The 18,773-nt window shown below is 46.9% G+C and overlaps 1 protein-coding gene across 1 annotated transcript in view; it reads left to right on the plus strand.

Moving 5' to 3' along the window:
* The window catches only part of LOC123754672 (nascent polypeptide-associated complex subunit alpha, muscle-specific form-like), a 123,548-nt gene extending 105,940 nt beyond the window's left edge, over positions 1–17,608 (plus strand). The window contains exons 11-12 of the mRNA XM_069326594.1: positions 1,576–2,274; positions 17,473–17,608. Coding sequence (XP_069182695.1) covers positions 1,576–2,256 — 681 coding nt within the window. The 3' untranslated portion in view covers positions 2,257–2,274; positions 17,473–17,608. The remainder of the gene's footprint in view (positions 1–1,575; positions 2,275–17,472) is intronic.
* The last annotated feature ends 1,165 nt before the right edge of the window (positions 17,609–18,773 follow it).

The following is an 18,773-nucleotide window of genomic DNA, read 5'->3' on the forward strand; positions in this document are numbered from 1 at the left end:
GCAGTACTCCACTCTAGAGAGCACAAGCATTTTGAAAAGTATAGCATCTCTAGTGTGAAAAGTTCTTGTTATCCAACATGGTGTGGTGGATAGTGGTGATCAGGTGGCTGGTTTGTTGGTGCCCACCTTCGGTCTTCCTCTTGGCGACAGTATGAAGTCTCCTTGTGTTCTTTTCTCCATTTCCTCTCCCTTTGTCGTTCCTCTTCAATGTTTGTTTCAGTTGTTCTGTTTTCCTTTCTTGTTTTTTCTTGATTGGCATCTTACGTTGAATATTCTCGCCTCGTATCGTGCACTGGTGGCAGAGCCGCTTCAGCTTGCGGGATTGAGACTTCATTACTTTCAACGCTGTGTTTTGGTCATCAAAATGCTAAAGTGTTTAAGTACACTTAAATGATCACCATCAAGTCAGCTGAGTGGTGATTGATATTGTAAAATGTATAAGAGAAAAATAAAGCAATATTTTAGGTTGAAAACTGTTACACAGATGGAATGGGTAAGTTGTTCTTAGTGAACTTGTAGCAGAGTGGATAGTGTGTAATTGAGATGTGTTAGATCATCAGACTTTGACATTTCCCAAAATTATGGATTCAGTTTTGAGAACACATCATGGAAAAGATGAGGAAGAGGTTCAGAATTCACTGGGGAAAGCATCTGTGGAAGCAGGGATAGCTCGTAATAGTCAGTTTGCTTTATTTTCTTTTTAAGAAAGTATCAGACAGCTAGTCTTCTGTTACCCCCAATCCCCTCTCCCAGCCCATTTTTATTTATTGTTGATATTAGGGGCCAGAAATATAGCTTTGTGTCGAGTCAAATGGATAGTGACTAACCTTACACTCTTTTGTCTATTACATCTTCTGCTCCCAAATTTGCTTATGTTTATTGAACTTGTCTGTTGCTTCGATATTGTTTTTTCAGAAGCCAATAATTATTGTCAGGTAGGTCTATGTAAAACAGTCAGACTTCTTTTTTATTATATTAGTTGTAGTCTACATATATTTTATTTTACTTTTATTTATTTGATTTACTGTACTGTGTTTATTGGAGTGCATTCTTTCCATCAATATAATCTTCCAGTCATACAAGGGGTGGGGGGAGGGGTTGTGTTCCAAGAACCACAGAAATATCCGCAGACAACCCGTTCTCGCAAATTCGTAAAGTCAATATTGACTTATTAACTACGTGCATAGGTGATATACTAAACATAATACTAAACATAACCTATACCTATTATAGGTTAGGTAATAATTGTAATTACGAAGCAATAAGATGCTTATCTTAAGATACTAACAAGGTTAGGTAAGGTCGGTGTTTTCTATGAATCTTTTTAAGGGTATCTATTATGTTAAGTATGTCACCTATGCACATATTTAATAAGTCAATATTGACTTATTAAATTTGCGAGAACGGGTTGCCGCAGAAGAGGGCTGTTGGTCCCAAGCATTTTAGATAAAAGTGATGCCACTGTTTAACAATAGAACCATAGTATTTGAAGAGCAATTAGATTAATATGTATTTCGGTACACTTAAAAATTAGGACACTTATTTAATAGCTTCTTACTTTACAACAATTTCCAGGAGCTTACAAGTACAGCAGTGCAAGATGATCTTCCTTCTAAGTTAAGAGGATCCCCACAAAAAGTAGCAGGATATACTTGCAAGGATGTAACGTCATGCAAAGCTATGGAATCCCCACGCAAGTCTATGGCATCGCCACGCAAGACTATGGCATCGCCACGCAAGACTATGGCATCCCCACGCAAGACTATGGCATCGCCACGCAAGACTATGGCATCGCCACGCAAGACTATGGCATCGCCACGCAAGACTATGGCATCGCCACGCAAGACTATGGCATCGCCACACAAGGCTATGGCATCCCCACGCAAGACTATGGCATCGCCACGCAAGACTATGGCATCGCCACGCAAGACTATGGCATCGCCACACAAGGCTATGGCATCGCCACGCAAGACTATGGCATCGCCACGCAAGACTGTAGCATCCCCACGCAAGATAATGGTATCCCCAAACAAGACTATCGCATCGCCTCGCAAGACCGTGGCAGTTCCATGCAAAATTATGGAATCTACTTGCAGAACTATGGAATCTCCGTCTAAACCTAAGAAATCTCCTGCAAAGAAGATGAAATTAAGCAATGAACCGTCTCCGCCAAAGAGAGGCCTTCGTCCACCTCTTGTAGTTATTTTAGAGGATGTGGAAAGTTTTCCTGCAAATATTCTTCCTGCAAATAGATGACCTCATCCTTATCTGTAGGTATGTATACTGTATGCCAGTAAGTATTGACTGCATGAGAGACCTTTCCTGAGCTTCCAGATTTGTAACCCTCCCTAAAGTAAGGTCCTGTGTCCTTTAACAGGAGTCTGCTACAGTCAGGCAGGATAAGATATTAACACTGATGCCACAGGAAAGTTTATAAATGGTCTCATCAAGGTTATTATAGCTTGTAGGGAGTTATGGGATAATACTCATTCCAGTCCAGAATGACTGACAGAGGTCACTTCATAAAAAACTTGAGGCCCTTGGGAACTTTAACTTAGGATTATTGGTGTTCTTGCTGGTTACCAGTTGGTCAGCCTGGCACCATACCCTGAGCACCATGAGGCCCCACCACCATAATCACCTTTGGCTGCCCTGATGTAAGTCATCTCACTCACTTTCTAACTGTTGTCCCTTTTGCAGTTGGCAGGCCAGGACTGGGTTTTCAGTCAAGTTTCACATTTTTTCGGATGTCAGGGGACACTGCACCCGAGTGCCGGGGGGAAACTGCACCCGAGTGTCGGGGGGAAACCACACCCGAGTGTTGGGGAAACTGCACCCGAGTGTTGGGGAAACCACACCCGAGTGTCGGGAAAACCCGCACCCAAGTGTCAGAGGAAACAGCACCCGAGGGCTGGGAAAAAACCGTGCCCTAGTGTCGGGAAAACTGTACCAGAGTATCAGGAATTTTAGTGCGCACCAAACACTGCAATTTTGTAGTCAAGATGTCCATGGTATTGTATGTATAGTGCCCATTCTGCTGTTATTTTATAGAACAGTGTTTCCTCTTCTGATATCAACCTATTTAGTGCTTCAGGTCTGTGCCACAACCCCAGACCTTCCTCTATTTTGATAGTGGGGGTGGGGGCCGGTCTTGATCCTGGTTGGGTATTTTATTGCAGTGTCTTGAGGGTGTGTTCTAGGTTCTGGAGTGAGTATTATGTTTTCCACAGTTAGATACCCCGGATGTCCATGTGAGGTTCCCAGTTCCTCTTCATGATGCATTTCTGGCCTCCTGTTGGGGATTCCTCCAGATGTTTTTACCTTGATTCCCTAGCTGGGTACTCCAGTTGAGTCCTCCCGGAGGTCTTTCTAGGCTACTCAGGTGTGTTTCCTGTTTTTTCAGGTTTCTAGTCTGGACCTCTGGGGGATGGGTGCCTGGTTGTCGGGTGTACCCTTGGTGCCTATTTGAATTTAACATTTTCCCTTGTGTGTGTTTCTTGACTTTACCCATGGGTAATACTTTACTTTGGCTTTTCTAATGAGTGCTATGTCCTGCAGCAGTTCTCTGATTATCTTGAGCAAGAATTTTGTCATTATCAGGAGGGAAATTTTCCATTCTGAGTGGCTCCTTGATTACTTCCATTCCCACCCTGTTGGTCTCGGATTTCCAAAGCATTCTTCGGTGTCTCGAGATTTATGTGAAGACGCACTGGCTCTCAAACCTAGTAGTGGTGACTTTACTGCCAGCAGGTGGCAGTCGGGTAACAGCTACTTTTCTCATTAGTTAGCAGATCTATAAATGGTATTCTTATGTATCCAGTTATTATTGGGTGATGACTGTTTGGAGGTGCCATTAAGCTATTGAAGCTTAATGGCAACATCAGTATTCAAACAGACACAAAATGCAAATTATCATGATGATAACATCAGTTCTGTAGACAATTTTCATGTGATGAGCGTATTACCTTAACCCTTAGACCGCGCAATACATACATATATGATTTGACAAAAAATAATTTAACATAAGTTTTTAAAACTTGCACAAACACTTTCCAATTTTTTTTGCATAATCAAATAGGCAAATGTTCCAGCTTTGTCTAAATGATCACAGCATAACTTGAAAAACAAGAGAATCAAAATTAATTTTAAAATTGAATATTGGAAACTTCAGATTTTCAATTCAGAATAAAAAATATGAACTATCACCAATTGTTCATTTAATGTTATTATTATCTCAAAATAGCATATGATCTTCATTTTCATCAAATTAGAATATAGTTTTTCAGTATACAGTAGTTTACTGTAAAAAAAATCGTCAATAGGGCATTTGAAATATGCGGCACATTTTGACCAAAAAACCAGCGTTGAATGTAATGAAACGTCATTTTCTGGCCGAGTCCCGGAGGCTCCCCGAAGCTTACTAGGCTGATTTGCTAATGTCAGACTTTGGCATGTCATGTGTATGGAGTTCTTATGGGCCTACCGAGGACCACGAGCCAGAACCTGGCCCCCTCTAGAGAGACAATGGAAGCAATGGCCTATAGAAACCCCCCGTGTAATTGGAAGCATTCTATGTCTGCCATCGACCGGGTTAGGCACCCAGAAAGGTAGGTGTCCCAAAACAAACTCCTATTCTGGTGAAAATTGCAACCAAAAGCCGAATGTGTGGATAGAACTCCCCAAACAAAAACGAGCAAACTAGTACGACGTCATTCGTCATCGCGTAGCTGTCTGCGCAGCCCCCCTCCCCGAGAGGGGGAAGGGGGAGCCCCAGACCTACCGCGCCGGCGATCCACACCCCAGGTCTGAGGCTGGATGTCAAAAACAAGCGAGAAACCGCCGACCGGAGGGAGGGAGGGATGCCGGGGAGCCTCTGGGACTCGGCCAGAAAATGCCGTTTCATTACATTCAACGCTGGTTTTCTGGGGGGAGTCCCTACGGCTCCCCAGAGCTAACTACCCACAGAGGAAAGAATAGGGACTTACCCGGGAGGCGGTTGCTGCTCACTCCTCAACCCGAAGTCGAGACAACTGGCTGCATCCGCCGACCCAAAGCGACACAGGCCCGACCAGGCCCAGGAACGTTTACAAGGTAACGAGCAGCCAGGACCCTGTTCGACCGCCAAAATCCCTGTGCCCAAATGTCAGCCCAGGACATATTGCCAAAGGCGGTGGCAAGAGCCGCGAACTTGCGGACATCATGGGCACAGGGATAGACCGCAGACTGGCTAGCCTTAATAACCCTGCAGACGACCTGGGAGACCCGCACCCTCGAACAGGGAAGAAGGGAAACTGGATCAACCCAAAGCGCATCCACGGACACAGAAGCTGTGGCGCGCAAATAACGGTGGAGAGCCGCAACCGGACACAGAACATGATGCACCTGCGGCCGTTCCAACCAAGCATCCACAACCCAAGGGCCCCTCCTGAACGCAGCAGTCTCATTCTTCACCAGAAAAGAAGGAGAAGGCTGCAGACTTACAAAACGATCACCCCGACCGAAGGAGCAGAAACCTCTGTGCCGGAGGAGAGCATGAAGCTCACCCACCCAACCCCCAGAGGCCAATGCCAATAGGAAAAGAGCCTTCGAAAAACAATCCGGAACTGAGGGGGCCACAACAAAACGAGAAGAAGAAAGAAAAGAGAGCATCCTGTCCAAAGACCAGGACGGCTCAGGCGGCGCATGAGCAGGCCAGAGGTGAATCAACGCCCGAGACAGCTTGCGAAATGGCGCAGATGTGACATCAATACCGAAAGCAAGCTGAAGCGGCTCCGCCAGCGGCGCCCGATATGTGGCGACAGCGTTATGCATAAAAAGACGGTCCTGGAACAACCAAGAGAGAAAGGACAACACCACCTAACAGAAAGGGAAGTACAACATCGAAGACGTAAGAAGAACCGGAAGGACCGCCAGGTAACTTCATACTGCCGCCGAGACAAAGCCCGCAGGTGGGACACTAATAAGGAAGCCACCTGATCACCATAGAGATGATGATAAACTTGAGTAAAAAATACCATAAGTGAAGACTCGAGGAGAAGATCGAACCAGCCACATGAAGTATCGGGCCAATCTGTTGGAAGAGGCGGAGCCGCAGAAAAACCTCCGGATCTGGACACCGAGCAAGCAGCGCCTGAAACCACGGCTGGGCCGGCCACCAAGGGGCCAAGAGGACAACTCTCCCCTGGTAAGTCTCTGAGAGTCAGGACCTGGAGCAACAGCTGAACCGGGAGAAAGAGGTACAGGAACCCCCACCTCGACCAGTCCTGCTGAAAGGCGTCGACCCCGACGGCCTCGAAGTCGGGAAACGGCGCCACATACAGGGGAAGGCACCGCGACCACGCCGACGCGAAGAGGTCCACCTCGGGGCGGCCGAACGTCTGGCAAAGCCAACGGAAAGAGTCGGCATCGACCATCCATTCCGTGGAGAGGGGAACGAAACGAGACAGGCCGTCGGCCAAGACGTTGGACACATCCCGCAAGTGAATTGCCAGGAGAGCCAAACCCCGAGAACTCAGCAGACGAGTCACCCGAAGCGACCACCTCCAAAGAGCCAAGGACCACATCGAAACCCCCCCCCCCCCCGGTTCAGACAATGAACCACCGGGAAGCAGTCCAAATGGAGCTGGATCGCCGACCCTCGGGCAACTCGAATCCTCCAAAGAGCAAACCACACCGCCGCGAACTCCTGCACAGTGCTGTGGGCCCGATGGAAGAACGGACCCCACCGACCCTGGCCGGCACAGTGAGCACTGGTCACAAAGCCCCAGCCGAGAGACGATGTGTCCGTGAACACATAGAGCGAGGGCTCGGGTAGGCGCCATGGCACTGAACCCCGAAAAACCCGAAGAGGAAGCCGGTGACGCAGCAACCGACGCAAAGCCCCCAGGGTCCGAACCCAGCGATCGCGAGAGAGGCGGAAGGGACGTCCCTGAAGGAACCAGAACAGCTGACGAAGCCAAACCTGACCCAGTGGGTAGACCAGCATCGTGAAGTTCAGGCTCCCGCACAGACCCTCGAGCCCCCCCAGAAACAGGCACAAGCGGGACCACAGCTGCAGAAGAGACTCCGGAGGAAGAGACAAGGAAGCGGTCCAAGAGTCCCACACAAGGCCCAGCCAGGTCCGAACCTGGGAGGGAACCAGATGGGACTTCCTCCAGTTCACCAAGAACCCGAACCCGGCGAGCTGAGAAAGAACCAGATCCCTGACTAGCAGACAAGCGGATTGGCTGGGAGCCCAAACCAGGTAGGTATTATAGTGTTTGTTGGTGTCGTCGTCGTTGATCCTTCTCTAGAGACAACCCAACCCACAACTCGGTAGAGTGCTTATACCTCACTAAGAGATCACACTAGGCGCTTCTGGCTCTTGGAGAGGGGCTCAACGTCACACGTTTAGGGGATGCGGCTCCAACACTTAGCCTCGTTGTCATGTGCACACACCCACTCGAGCCGCTGTGACTCCCCACTCTCTCCTTAGGTGATATGATCTCCTCAATCACCTTTTGACTTATTAGTATTACCTTCTACCCTGTCCACAGCAGTGGTACTTGGTTCTTTCTCTCTCTCTCTCTCTCTCTCTCTCTCTCTCTCTCTCTCTCTCTCTCTCTCTCTCTCTCTCTCTCTCTTCTTCTGTACTATATCATGGGAAGCCTCACTAGGACAAGGGCAAACACCAGCAAATTGGAATACATTTACCGGACAAGGCACATACACAATACATACACACATATAATAACAATGAATCCTATACTCTATACTATTACAATCAGGTTGCACTCCAACACCATCAGAACTCTATCATTAGCTTATCAAGTGGTATCCTATCTCCTGGTTCACCACCTGATACTATCAACCTCCTCAAGTTAGATCAAGTCTACATACACTGTTGCACTATCAACAAGAGAAATATATATGTATCTATAAACGTGTACAAGGAAAATCAGCATGTGAATGCAATAACATATATCAGTATAAATGTTCCTTGATACACAACAATGATCAATCGATCACTCTATCAGTCCTAGAACACATACATCTGTAGGTAATCCAGCCTACGACTGTAACTCTAAACTTCAGTATAAAACACTCCTTGACATAAGAATGCAAACAATCACTCACCTCTCACTGCGTCTTGCACACTAATGCCAACCAAACACTATCAACTCCCTACAAGTAATCCACCAGAACTTCCCTTCCACCTCTGGAAGTTCACTACCCTGATATCTTTAGGTTCTTCCGGGCTTCACTACCAGGATCCTCTGCAGCTCCTCCAGGCTGCTATCATTCAGTTTCCTTGAGCAACTGCGGTGCTTCACCCTTCTGCTAGGGTCCTCCACAGCTCTCTTGGCTGCTACACCATGAAGTTTCCTCGAGCAACTATGGTGCTTCACCACCTCTACAGAAGCACGTGACACTCCTCTTCACTGCTTCTCCTCACAGCTCGAGGTCCTCGCCTCCACTACCTTGGAGTCTCATCAACTACTTCATCTGTGCTGGCTTCGAAGTTCTCAGCAACTTCTTCCCCAAAGACAAACCTGCAACCCATCGACACTCTAATAAAAATGTTTCCCCTTTAACACATAAACAAAAATAATCACACAATATGTTTGCCTTAAACCTCTATCTGTCCTCTACGTACTGTAAGAGTGGACTCCCCTGTTGGGCGGTTCCATGCTCCACCTTGCCCGGTGGGCCTCCTCACTAAGGGAGGGTCCTCCGCCGTCAGGAGCCGGGCTCCCTCAGTTGCCTGCCAGCGCTCAGAGGAGACGGATGTCGCTCCGTGTTCCTCCCTCTTCACTCTCATATTTCAGGCCTTCTGCCTTATTAAAACATGTCTAACTTATAAATAAACATTGCTACTGTCGCTGGGCACACGACCAACTACAAGCAATCACTATGAACTGGCGTATATCGTGCTTACCACAGATTATCTGGTCGAGGGCGCTCCTCCCTCTGACGAAGCCTGGTCAGGGCGATTCCACAGCCCACGAAAATGTCTCTGGGCGGCTTAATACTCTCCTCGTCGACCAGGACTTGAGACCACAACGTTCCCAGCTCGATTCTACAGCTGGCACGTCTACACACTTCTCTTCTCTTGGAGATATATCACTAGGGATTCCTTTCTGACGGGAGCTCAAACGGAGCGCGGCTTTCCCCCTGCGATGTCTGGCCTCAAGTGAGGTCAAAGCCCTCCAGAAGCGATACTCACGCCTCCAGCAAAATGTCCACATCTCCTAGCCAGTCATTTATCTGTTTTCTTCTTCACTGCCCATAATCTTAAATTGTTCATCATATCCAACCAGCTATTTTGCATCTGTGTTATCGCCTCTATATATCCTAGACCTTCTGGTTAGGTCAGGCTTGCTGAATAACTCTCAAGGGGGAGACTCGTTTCTCCTGCAGGCTGAGATCATAACATAGGGCAACACCCGAACACCTAACAGACGCAGACGGGTCACCACGACCCGTGTGAGGCGTGTGAAAATGCGAGGTGCCAGGTTCAAGCCGAACAGAAGACAACGAAAGTGGTAAGCACGAAGCCCCCACAACAAAACCAAGCCAGTCCCTGAACCCCGGATAAATCGGGACGTGCCAATAAGCATCCTGGAGGTCCAGGGACACCATCCAAGCACCTGGCTCCAACAGGAGTCGAACCTGGGACAGAGTGGTCATCCGAAAGGAGGAGCAATGAACCTAGGGGTTCAGACGGGACAAGTCCAGAATGAACCACAGGTCCGCGCAGTCCCATTACGGGACTGGAAACAGACGGGAAACCCATCTGAGGGATGTCGTCGTTTCGACCATGCCCAAGCGAACCCACTCCAAGATGACCTGACAGAGCGCAGGAGAAGAAGCCTGCCCTGCCAGCCCCAAACACCCCGCAGGGGGAGGGGCCACCCAATGCCACCGGAGGCAGTGCGAAACGACCCGTAACGCCAACAAATCGTGGGACCAGGTGTGAGCGAACAGCGCAAGCCTCCCCCCCATCGCCCCGTCAATGGGGTGAACCGCGAAAGGGCTGGCGCCCCTTACGAGACCCAGAACCTCGCACAGAGCGAACACCAAGCCAACCAGACGACAGCAGGTCCAAAGGAGGTGCCGAACCCGAACCTGACACCAGTGGCCTACCACGACAAGAGCAACCCCGAGCCTTGGCATGACCCTTCTGGGAAGGCCCACCACGGGACCCCGGAGAACCAGCAAGTTCGACATCAGACGGCAAGAAGTTGAAGCAGCCTTAATAAACTACGCAACGGCTGAAGTCTCAAACAAGAGGGGGCAAAAATGGGACGAATGCCTAAGAGCCAAGGCCCAAGCAGATTCCACAGAGGAGGCAAGTGCCGCCTGCCGACACGCGAGCCGGGAGGCATAAAACAGAGCCACCACATCCCGAAAGATCGGCACGAAAAGCTTCAGCATGGCAGCCGACGAGTGAGCTGCCGAGGCCATGGCGCCAAGCCCCAGAACAGCCCCAAGCGCCCCCAAATCCTCCGTGAGCCAGTCAGAAGACAGCTCCAGAAAGGAAAAAAAGCACAAGGCCACAACTAAAAGGCCCCGAGAGCGCAAAGTCCTCCACCACCTGCGCTGCCGAAAGGAGGGGAACCTGTACATGAAGCTGAACGACACCAACATCCCGGGGAAGGGCAGGAGCAAACAAGTACTCATTGAGGTGCTCAAGGTCGCCCCCCAGAAAAACCTGAAGCACCATCGAAGCCTCCCGCCACTCAAGTGTGCGGGAACGGCAGAAGGAGTGCCAATCCTCCGAGGCAAAGACAGGACAGTCCGCCAGCCAGGACGACTCCGGAACCTCGTAACGGAGCCAGAAAGGGAATGAAGTCCCAAACCTGAAAGTCGAGGGATCCATTGCCAAGGCATATTCCGGGTTACGCAAGAGGTTTGCCGCAAGAGCCGCCCGCACAGCAGCAGGTTGGATGCGATAAACCGAAAACCTCCGGAAAGACGGATCCGAAGCCCCTGGGGGAACACGGAACCGAACCAGGGGAGGGGCAGACACCAAATCCAACTCATATGCAGAGGGGGGGGGGAGGAAAGAAAACCCCACTCCTTGCAACAGTAAGCCCCGCTCAGAGGGTACAAAAACCCAAGCGAGGTCCAGCGGGGCCCAAGGCCGCCAAGTCAGCCCCTCCCCAGCCCCAGGGTCCTCTCCAACAGGACCCGGGGCCGAGTCCTCCCCCCAAGCACCAACCCCACTAGACAAGGCCGGCACAGCCGTAGAAGCCGGATAGAATGAGGCCCACTGGTCAGACCCAGAGGCTTCGGCCGGGGGAGGAGACTCGAATGCCTCCGTCGCCACACTGGAAGGGGCATCCCCCGAGGCTGCCCGAGTCTCAAGACCAACTAACCCCTGCCCCGACTCTGAAACCCTCAGACGTTTCGGGGCTGGAAGCAGGGGAGGGCGACTAGAACGCACAACAGGAGGTGCGGACTGAACCAGGGTTGAAGCGACCCCCACCCCCAAGTCCGGGTCCCTATAAGCAAAACGGGGCAGCCGCGGGGCATCCTGGTGAACAACTAACCTAGCGAGTTGCAACAACCGAAACCTAGAATGCAACGCCTGTGCAGCCTGTACCCCGAAGATCATCATCCATAAACTGGGTAAATTGAGTCACCAGCAAACAACAGTACTCACAGAAATTTTGTGTACTTTTTGTACTTTTGAAAGAAATTTTGAAAAAGGGATTGCAGACAAATGTAAAACAGAACCAGGTCTATTCTATAAATTCATAAACAACAAATTGCAGGTAAAGGATAATATTCAGAGGTTGAAAATGGGAAACAGATTCACGGAAGATGAAAAGGAAATGTGTGAAACACTAAACGAAAAGTTCCAAAGTGTGTTTGTACAAAATGAAATCTTTAGGGAACCAGATACAATAAGAATTCCAGAGAACAACATAGAGCACAGAGGTGACTAGAGACGAAGTGGAAAAAATGCTCAAGGAGCTCGGTAAGAACAAAGCAGCTGGCCCAGATGGCGTTTCACCATGGGTTCTGAGAGAATGTGCATCTGAGCTCAGCATTCCACTTCACCTGATCTTTCAGGCATCTCTGTGTACAGGAATCGTAGCAGACGTGTGGAAACAGGCTAACATAGTTCCAATCTACAAAAGTGGCAGCAGGGAAGACCCCCTCAATTATAGACCTGTATCATTGACAAGTGTAATAGTGAAAGTATTGGAAAAACTAATCAAAACTAAATGGGTAGAACACCTAGAGAGAAATGATATAATATCAGACAGACAGTATGGTTTTCGATCTGTAAGATCCTGTGTATCGAATTTACTCAGTTTCTATGATCGAGCCACAGAGATATTACAGGAAAGAGATGGTTGGGTTGACTGCATCTATCTGGACCTAAAAAAGGCTTTCGACAGAGTTCCACATAAGAGGTTGTTCTGGAAACTGGAAAATATTGGAGGGGTGACAGGTAAGCTTCTATCATGGATGAAAAATTTTCTGACTGATAGAAAAATGAGGGCAGTAATCAGAGGCAATGTATCGGACTGGAGAAATATCACAAGTGGAGTACCACAGGTTTCAGTTCTTGCACCAGTGATGTTTATTGTCTACATAAATGATCTACCAGTTGGTATACAGAATTATATGAACATGTTTGCTGATGATGCTAAGATAATAGGAAGGATAAGAAATTTAGATGATTGTCATGCCCTTCAAGAAGACCTGGACAAAATAAGTAGATAGAGCAGCACTTGGCAAATGGAATTTAATGTTAATAAATGTCATGTTATGGAATGTGGAATAGGAGAACATAGACCCCACGCAACCTATATATTATGTGAGAAATCTTTAAAGAATTCTGATAAAGAAAGAGATCTAGGGGTGGTTCTAGATAGAAAACTATCACTTGAGGACCACATAAAGAATATTGTGCAAGGAGCCTATGCTATGCTTTCTAACTTCAGAATTGCATTTAAATACATGGATGGTGATATACTAAAGAAATTGTTCATGACTTTTGTTAGGCCAAAGCTAGAATATGCAGCTGTTGTGTGGTGCCCATATCTTAAGAAGCACATCAACAAACTGGAAAAGGTGCAAAGACATGCTACTAAGTGGCTCCCAGAACTGAAGGGTAAGAGCTACGAGGAGAGGTTAGAAGCATTAAACATGCCAAAACTAGAAGACAGAAGAAAAACAGGTGATATGATCACTACATACAAAATAGTAACAGGAATTGATAAAATCGACAGGGAAGATTTCCTGAGACCTGGCACTTCAAGAACAAGAGGTCATAGATTTAAACTAGCTAAACACAGATGCCAAAGAACTATAAGAAAATTCACCTTCGCAAATAGAGTGGTAGACGGTTGGAACAAGTTAAGTGAGAAGGTGGTGGAGGCCAAGACCGTCAGTAGTTTCAAAGCGTTATATGACAAAGAGTGCTGGGAAGACGGGACACCACGAGCGTAGCTCTCATCCTGTAACTACACTTAGGTAATTACACTTGGGTAATTACAGGACTCAGGGTCGAAAGTGTCACCGACCCAACAGGCTGCATGACGGAGGCAAAAACAGTGAGGTTCGCCCTGAGACAAGGGGACCGAACAACCCTCAAACTCGCACGAAGCGAGGGGGGGGGGGGACCCCGGGGCCATATTCATCAGACCCATGCGTCCCCTAGGGGATTCCCAGGGTCCTGAGCGTTTACTTGAAGAGGACTTGCGCTCAGGTAAACCCAGGCAGGGTATTGTTAACCGGCGCCCAAAACTACCAAACAAACTGTCTAAAGCTGAACCCCATGGATGTGTACAATCACGGGGACCAAGCAGGGGGCACCACCAAGTATCAGGGTGAGGCCAAACACCAGTGGTAATTAGGGCAGAACCCCCCACCAAGGCAAAAACAAAAAGAATAACAAAACTCCGCAAGAGGACAACGTACCCCAAGGAACAGAGCCGGCTGCTGTGATAGGTAACAACTAGCTGCACAGCACCCTGCGCCCCTACCAGTGTGAAAACTGCCTCTTACCCTAAGGTAAACTAGGGGAGACAAAACTCCTAAGTACCTAAAGAGCGGCCGAGAAACTGAGCAGTAAAACAGACACACAGAGGCAGACCCCGAGGAACTTGTGGAGGGTAACCCCAAGCTCCAAGGGCAGTACTTACAAGGCACCTAGGGAAGGGAACCCTAGGCGCATGCAGCCCGAGTACTGAGGAATAACTGCTGGCTCTCGCACCCCTGGAGAACAGCAGCCACACACAAGGTACAGCGTCGCATAAAGACCGGAGCCAGAGCACACAACCGAGCCGATAGCTTCAGCCTCAAGAACTGAGGTGTGGATTGCCGGCGCGGTAGGTCTGAGGCTCCCCATTCTCCCTCCCAGGGAGGGGGGGGGGGGGGCTGCGCAGACAGCGGCGCGACGACGAATGACGTCATACTACTTTGCTTGTTTTTGTTTGGGGAGTTCTATCCGCTCGTTCGGCTTTTGGTTGCAATTTTCACCAGAATAGGGGTTTGTTTTGGGACGCCTACCTTTCTGGGTGCCTAACCCGGTCGATGGCAGACATAGAATGCTTCCAATTACACTGGGGGTTTCTATAGGCCATTGCTCCCCTTGCCTCTCTAGAGGGGGCCAGGTTCTGGCTCGTGGTCCCCGGTAGGCCCATAAGAACTCCATACACATGACTGATGCCAAAGTCTGACATTAGCATATCAGCCTAGTAAGCTCCGGGGAGCCGTAGGGGCTCTCCCCAGAAAAAAATTATAACTCCAAATGTATAAAATTTTTGAAAAATCCATTCTGATGGGATTGTAGAACAGACAGTTGAGCACACAGTGTTAAAATAGTGAGAATCAGTTAATAACTGGAATTTTAGAAGCCACTCAAAGTTGAAACTCTAGTTTCAGAGATAATTGAAGTTGAAGTTATCAACAATGAATAAAGGTAGTTTTAATTCGTTAATTTAATTGTATGTTTTAATAAACATTGTTTGGGATTCATACTCGAATATGTGAAAGTTGTAGGTCATTATGTGTTGAAATGAAGTCAAGAAAAAATAACCTCCCAAAAACACAATATATAGGGATAATTATAATAATTATAATGAGTTAGGGAATATATTTAGGATATAGTTCATATAAGTGAAAGAATCCTAATCTGGTCCCTAATCATCAAAACAACCTAAACCTAAAGAGACAAAGAAAATAGAGTTTGAAATCAGAGAAAAAATTAAAAGTCCCAAGTTTTGTAAGTTGTGACTGATATATTTGTGGATCCATTTCCTTGTATCTTCACATAGTTATGAAGTCATAAGCATTCTTCAGGATGTAAAGGTTACAAGCAATATCAGATAATAAATATAGGAGAAAAACAACAACTAAAAATCTTAACAAAATAATTCCCCTAAAAAAATATTTTTGGGACATTGATGAACGTAACATATATTAACATTGGCCAATGTGTTTATATGATATATAACAAAATAGAGCATATTAACTTAGTTATTGATTATTATCTGTGTTATTATGTATTACTCAGCAAAGCTATAAAGGCACCAGCTGCATACCCACTTTGTGGACACTTCTTACTACTGTTGTTCTTCATTGAGCGTCGGACAGGTGCTTGCATCTCTTTATTACTGCATAATCCTTCAGTTCCAGCTATTAGCAGCTCTTCTCCTTATCAATAAAACTTTCTTATTTTTCAAAAATTTGTCTAAAATCAATTTCTGAAAATATTTTGATGAAAGTTTTACGACACTGAAGCCAATAAGTTGGAGATTTGTTAAAAATTTGTAAGTTATTTTTACATAATTTGAATATTTTTCGCTATTATGCCCCCTATATTTGCTGAAATATGTGCGGTCTAAGAGGTTAAGGGTTAAAATAAGATATTTTCATAATGGCATCTACAGAGGACCACTTGCTTTGTAAATCACTTGGGGACGAGACCCGTCGGTTACCATGTAAGTTCGTAAACGAGAAATATAAGAACAAAAATAAGTGAGAAATGTAGGGAACAAATCAGGAGGAAAAAATTGACAGGTTCATAGCATAGATGGGACAATATTTTGTTTGTACTCACCAATAAAAGAAGTTGTGATCTACTTGTTATGTTGATGATCAATGATGATGAAGCGTAATTATTTACATGGAAGAGGTGGTGGTGGATGTTGATGGTGTTGGGTTGACTGAAGTGGAGAATAATAGTGATAAAGTAACCTCAGATGTTGATGCATTTGGGTCAACATGTGATGAGTCAGGTGCCGGTGAGGCAATGCCAGTTTTCTTGGAAATCTTTGCAAAAGATTCTTTAATTGACATTTGTTTCATTCTCTTTGATCTTGTTTTAAAAAACTTCATATACAAATTGTACTGGTCTTTCAGTCACAAGTCAAAGTCATTTACATTATCTTATGTTTTTCGTTTCATTATGCTCGTCTTATGTTGTTTTTCAACATATGGTAATGTTGCTCGTCTCATTACATTTTTCGTTTCGTTTCTCATGTTGTGTTGCACGTATCATTATGTCTCTAGTTATTTTATGTTGATGGTCTCATTGATGAAACTCATTATGTCTCTCATGGTGTTATGTTGCTCGTTTACTTATATTTGTCGTGGGGGTTATGTTGCTCATCAGTCAGGCGTTCACAGTCATAAGTCATAACTGGTCCAAGGCTGTTAGGCAAACACAGTTGTGGTAGCAACCAGTTACAGTTTGTAAACAACATGAGTCTGATGTTTACAGAGCACCAACATTATGTACTCTCACAATCCCAGTGTACATTCTTGTATAAAAGTAAGTCTGTGCAATCAGTCAGTCAGTCAATCAGAGCAGTCAGTCAGTCAGTCAGTCAGGGCAGTCTGTCTCCAAGGCCACCATCTGGTAGGAAGGTAGCCGAGAATTTGAACCGTGTTATTACCCATCTTCATGCGCCTGGAGGGGTGGGGGATATTTCTGGGATGGTCCGGTGTGAGGATGGGGAGGGGTGTAGGATGTAGCGGAGATGGGGGAAGCTGAGAGGATGTGGCATGATCACAGCCAGTCTGTGACAGTCCACCTGTCTGCCCGCCTGCCCGAGCACACCCAAGCTTGCCTACCTGCCCAAACCCACCCAAGCCCGCCTACCTACCCGAACCCACCCAGGCCCACCTAAAAAGGCCGCCTACCCACCAGAACCCACCCAAGCCCGTCTACCCGCTCAAGCCCACCCAAGCCCACCTACCCACCTACTAGAGTGGTGGCCCCTGACATGTACAGTGGGCAAACTAGGCTATCTTCCGCCCACTAACCCACCACCCCGGGCAGGTGTGAGGCCTGGTGGACTGCTTCCTCAATTCCCGAACTTAGTTCGGGCAGCGTGAAACCCCAACCCCGATCATGAAACTGGAACTTTCGGATAACTTAAGTTTGCAAACCAAGTGGTCCTCTGTATTTCTGAATGTTTTAAAGGTTATTAATAATTAATATTACCCATTTTCTGTGTGTTTCAGTGGACATCGGTGTAGTTTACCCATTGTGTTTGTGTTCGGTGTGTCAACAACTCCTGCTGCTGTTTATCGCAGTTTATCACAAGATGCCTCTGCTTGTGTTGCTATGGAAACTTTTCAAGCTCAACCCTCCACTCATTATCTTAATTATGTCATTGAAAAGGTTGGTTTGTAACAAAAATTATTACACTGTTCTGGTATGCTGGATATGAGGTTATCTCGAGATGATTTCGGGGCTTAGCGTCCCCGCGGCCTTTTCCTCGACCAGGCCTCCTTTTGGTTACACATCCCCCAAGTAGCAGCCAGTACCAGCTATCTTACTCCTAGGTACCTGTTTACTGCTAGGTGAACAGATGCATCAGGGTGAAAGAATCTGCCCATTTGTTTCTGCCTCCACCGGGGGATCAATCCTGGAACCTTAGGACTATGAATCCTGAGCGCTGTCCACTCAGCCGTCAGGCTCCCCCCAAGCAAGAGAGTTTACACTGTGGTTAAATAAAGGTGAAACAGTGCAAAATAAAAATATTTCTGGAGTGGCTCCCTCAGTTGCTCTTCTGAGCCTAATACTGATACACTGTGTACAGTCTGGTATGATAGGTTCCTATAATGACTTGTTGTTCACTGGGGACAGGGCCTTTTCTAGCCCATCTGGTTCCCTCCAAGGGGGTCACTCACTCTTCGCTGAGGTGAACCATTCTGCTAATAAGGAAGAGAAGTGCAAGAACACTAGTTTTCTCAGTGTAATGTGTGGCAAGAAGCAAATCACCAAATGGAAACACTTAATTGCCTCCCTCCACCACTAACATTTGCCAACACGACCAACATTGGTGCTGGTGAAGCAGAATCTTCACTTCAATTTCTAGGGCGTATTTAGAAAGTTTTGATTCTGATTGATTCTGGACGTTAATTCCAAATTAAGTGTCCACCCTTCTCTTGAAAGCATGTCCATGCACAGACTACCCATACTTTAGATGTTTTATGTGTCTACTTACTCAAGTACTCATCTAGTTGTGCTTGTGGGGGGTTGAGCTTCATTTCTTTGGTTCCGCCTTTCAACTGTGTATGGAGTCTGCCTCCACCACATCACTGCCTAATGCATTCCATCTGTTAGCTACCCTGACACTGAAATTTTTTTTCTAATGTCTCTGTGGCTCATTTGGGAACTCGGTTTCCACCTATGTCCCCTTGTTCATGTTCCACTCATACTAAATAATTTGTTTTTGTCCACCCACCCACCCTGTCAATTCTTTTGAAAATTTTGTAGGTTGTGATCATATCTCCCCCTAGCTCTTTTGTCGTTCAGG

The sequence above is a fragment of the Procambarus clarkii genome, chromosome 18 (assembly GCF_040958095.1).
Source record: "Procambarus clarkii isolate CNS0578487 chromosome 18, FALCON_Pclarkii_2.0, whole genome shotgun sequence".
NCBI lineage: Eukaryota > Metazoa > Arthropoda > Malacostraca > Decapoda > Cambaridae > Procambarus > Procambarus clarkii.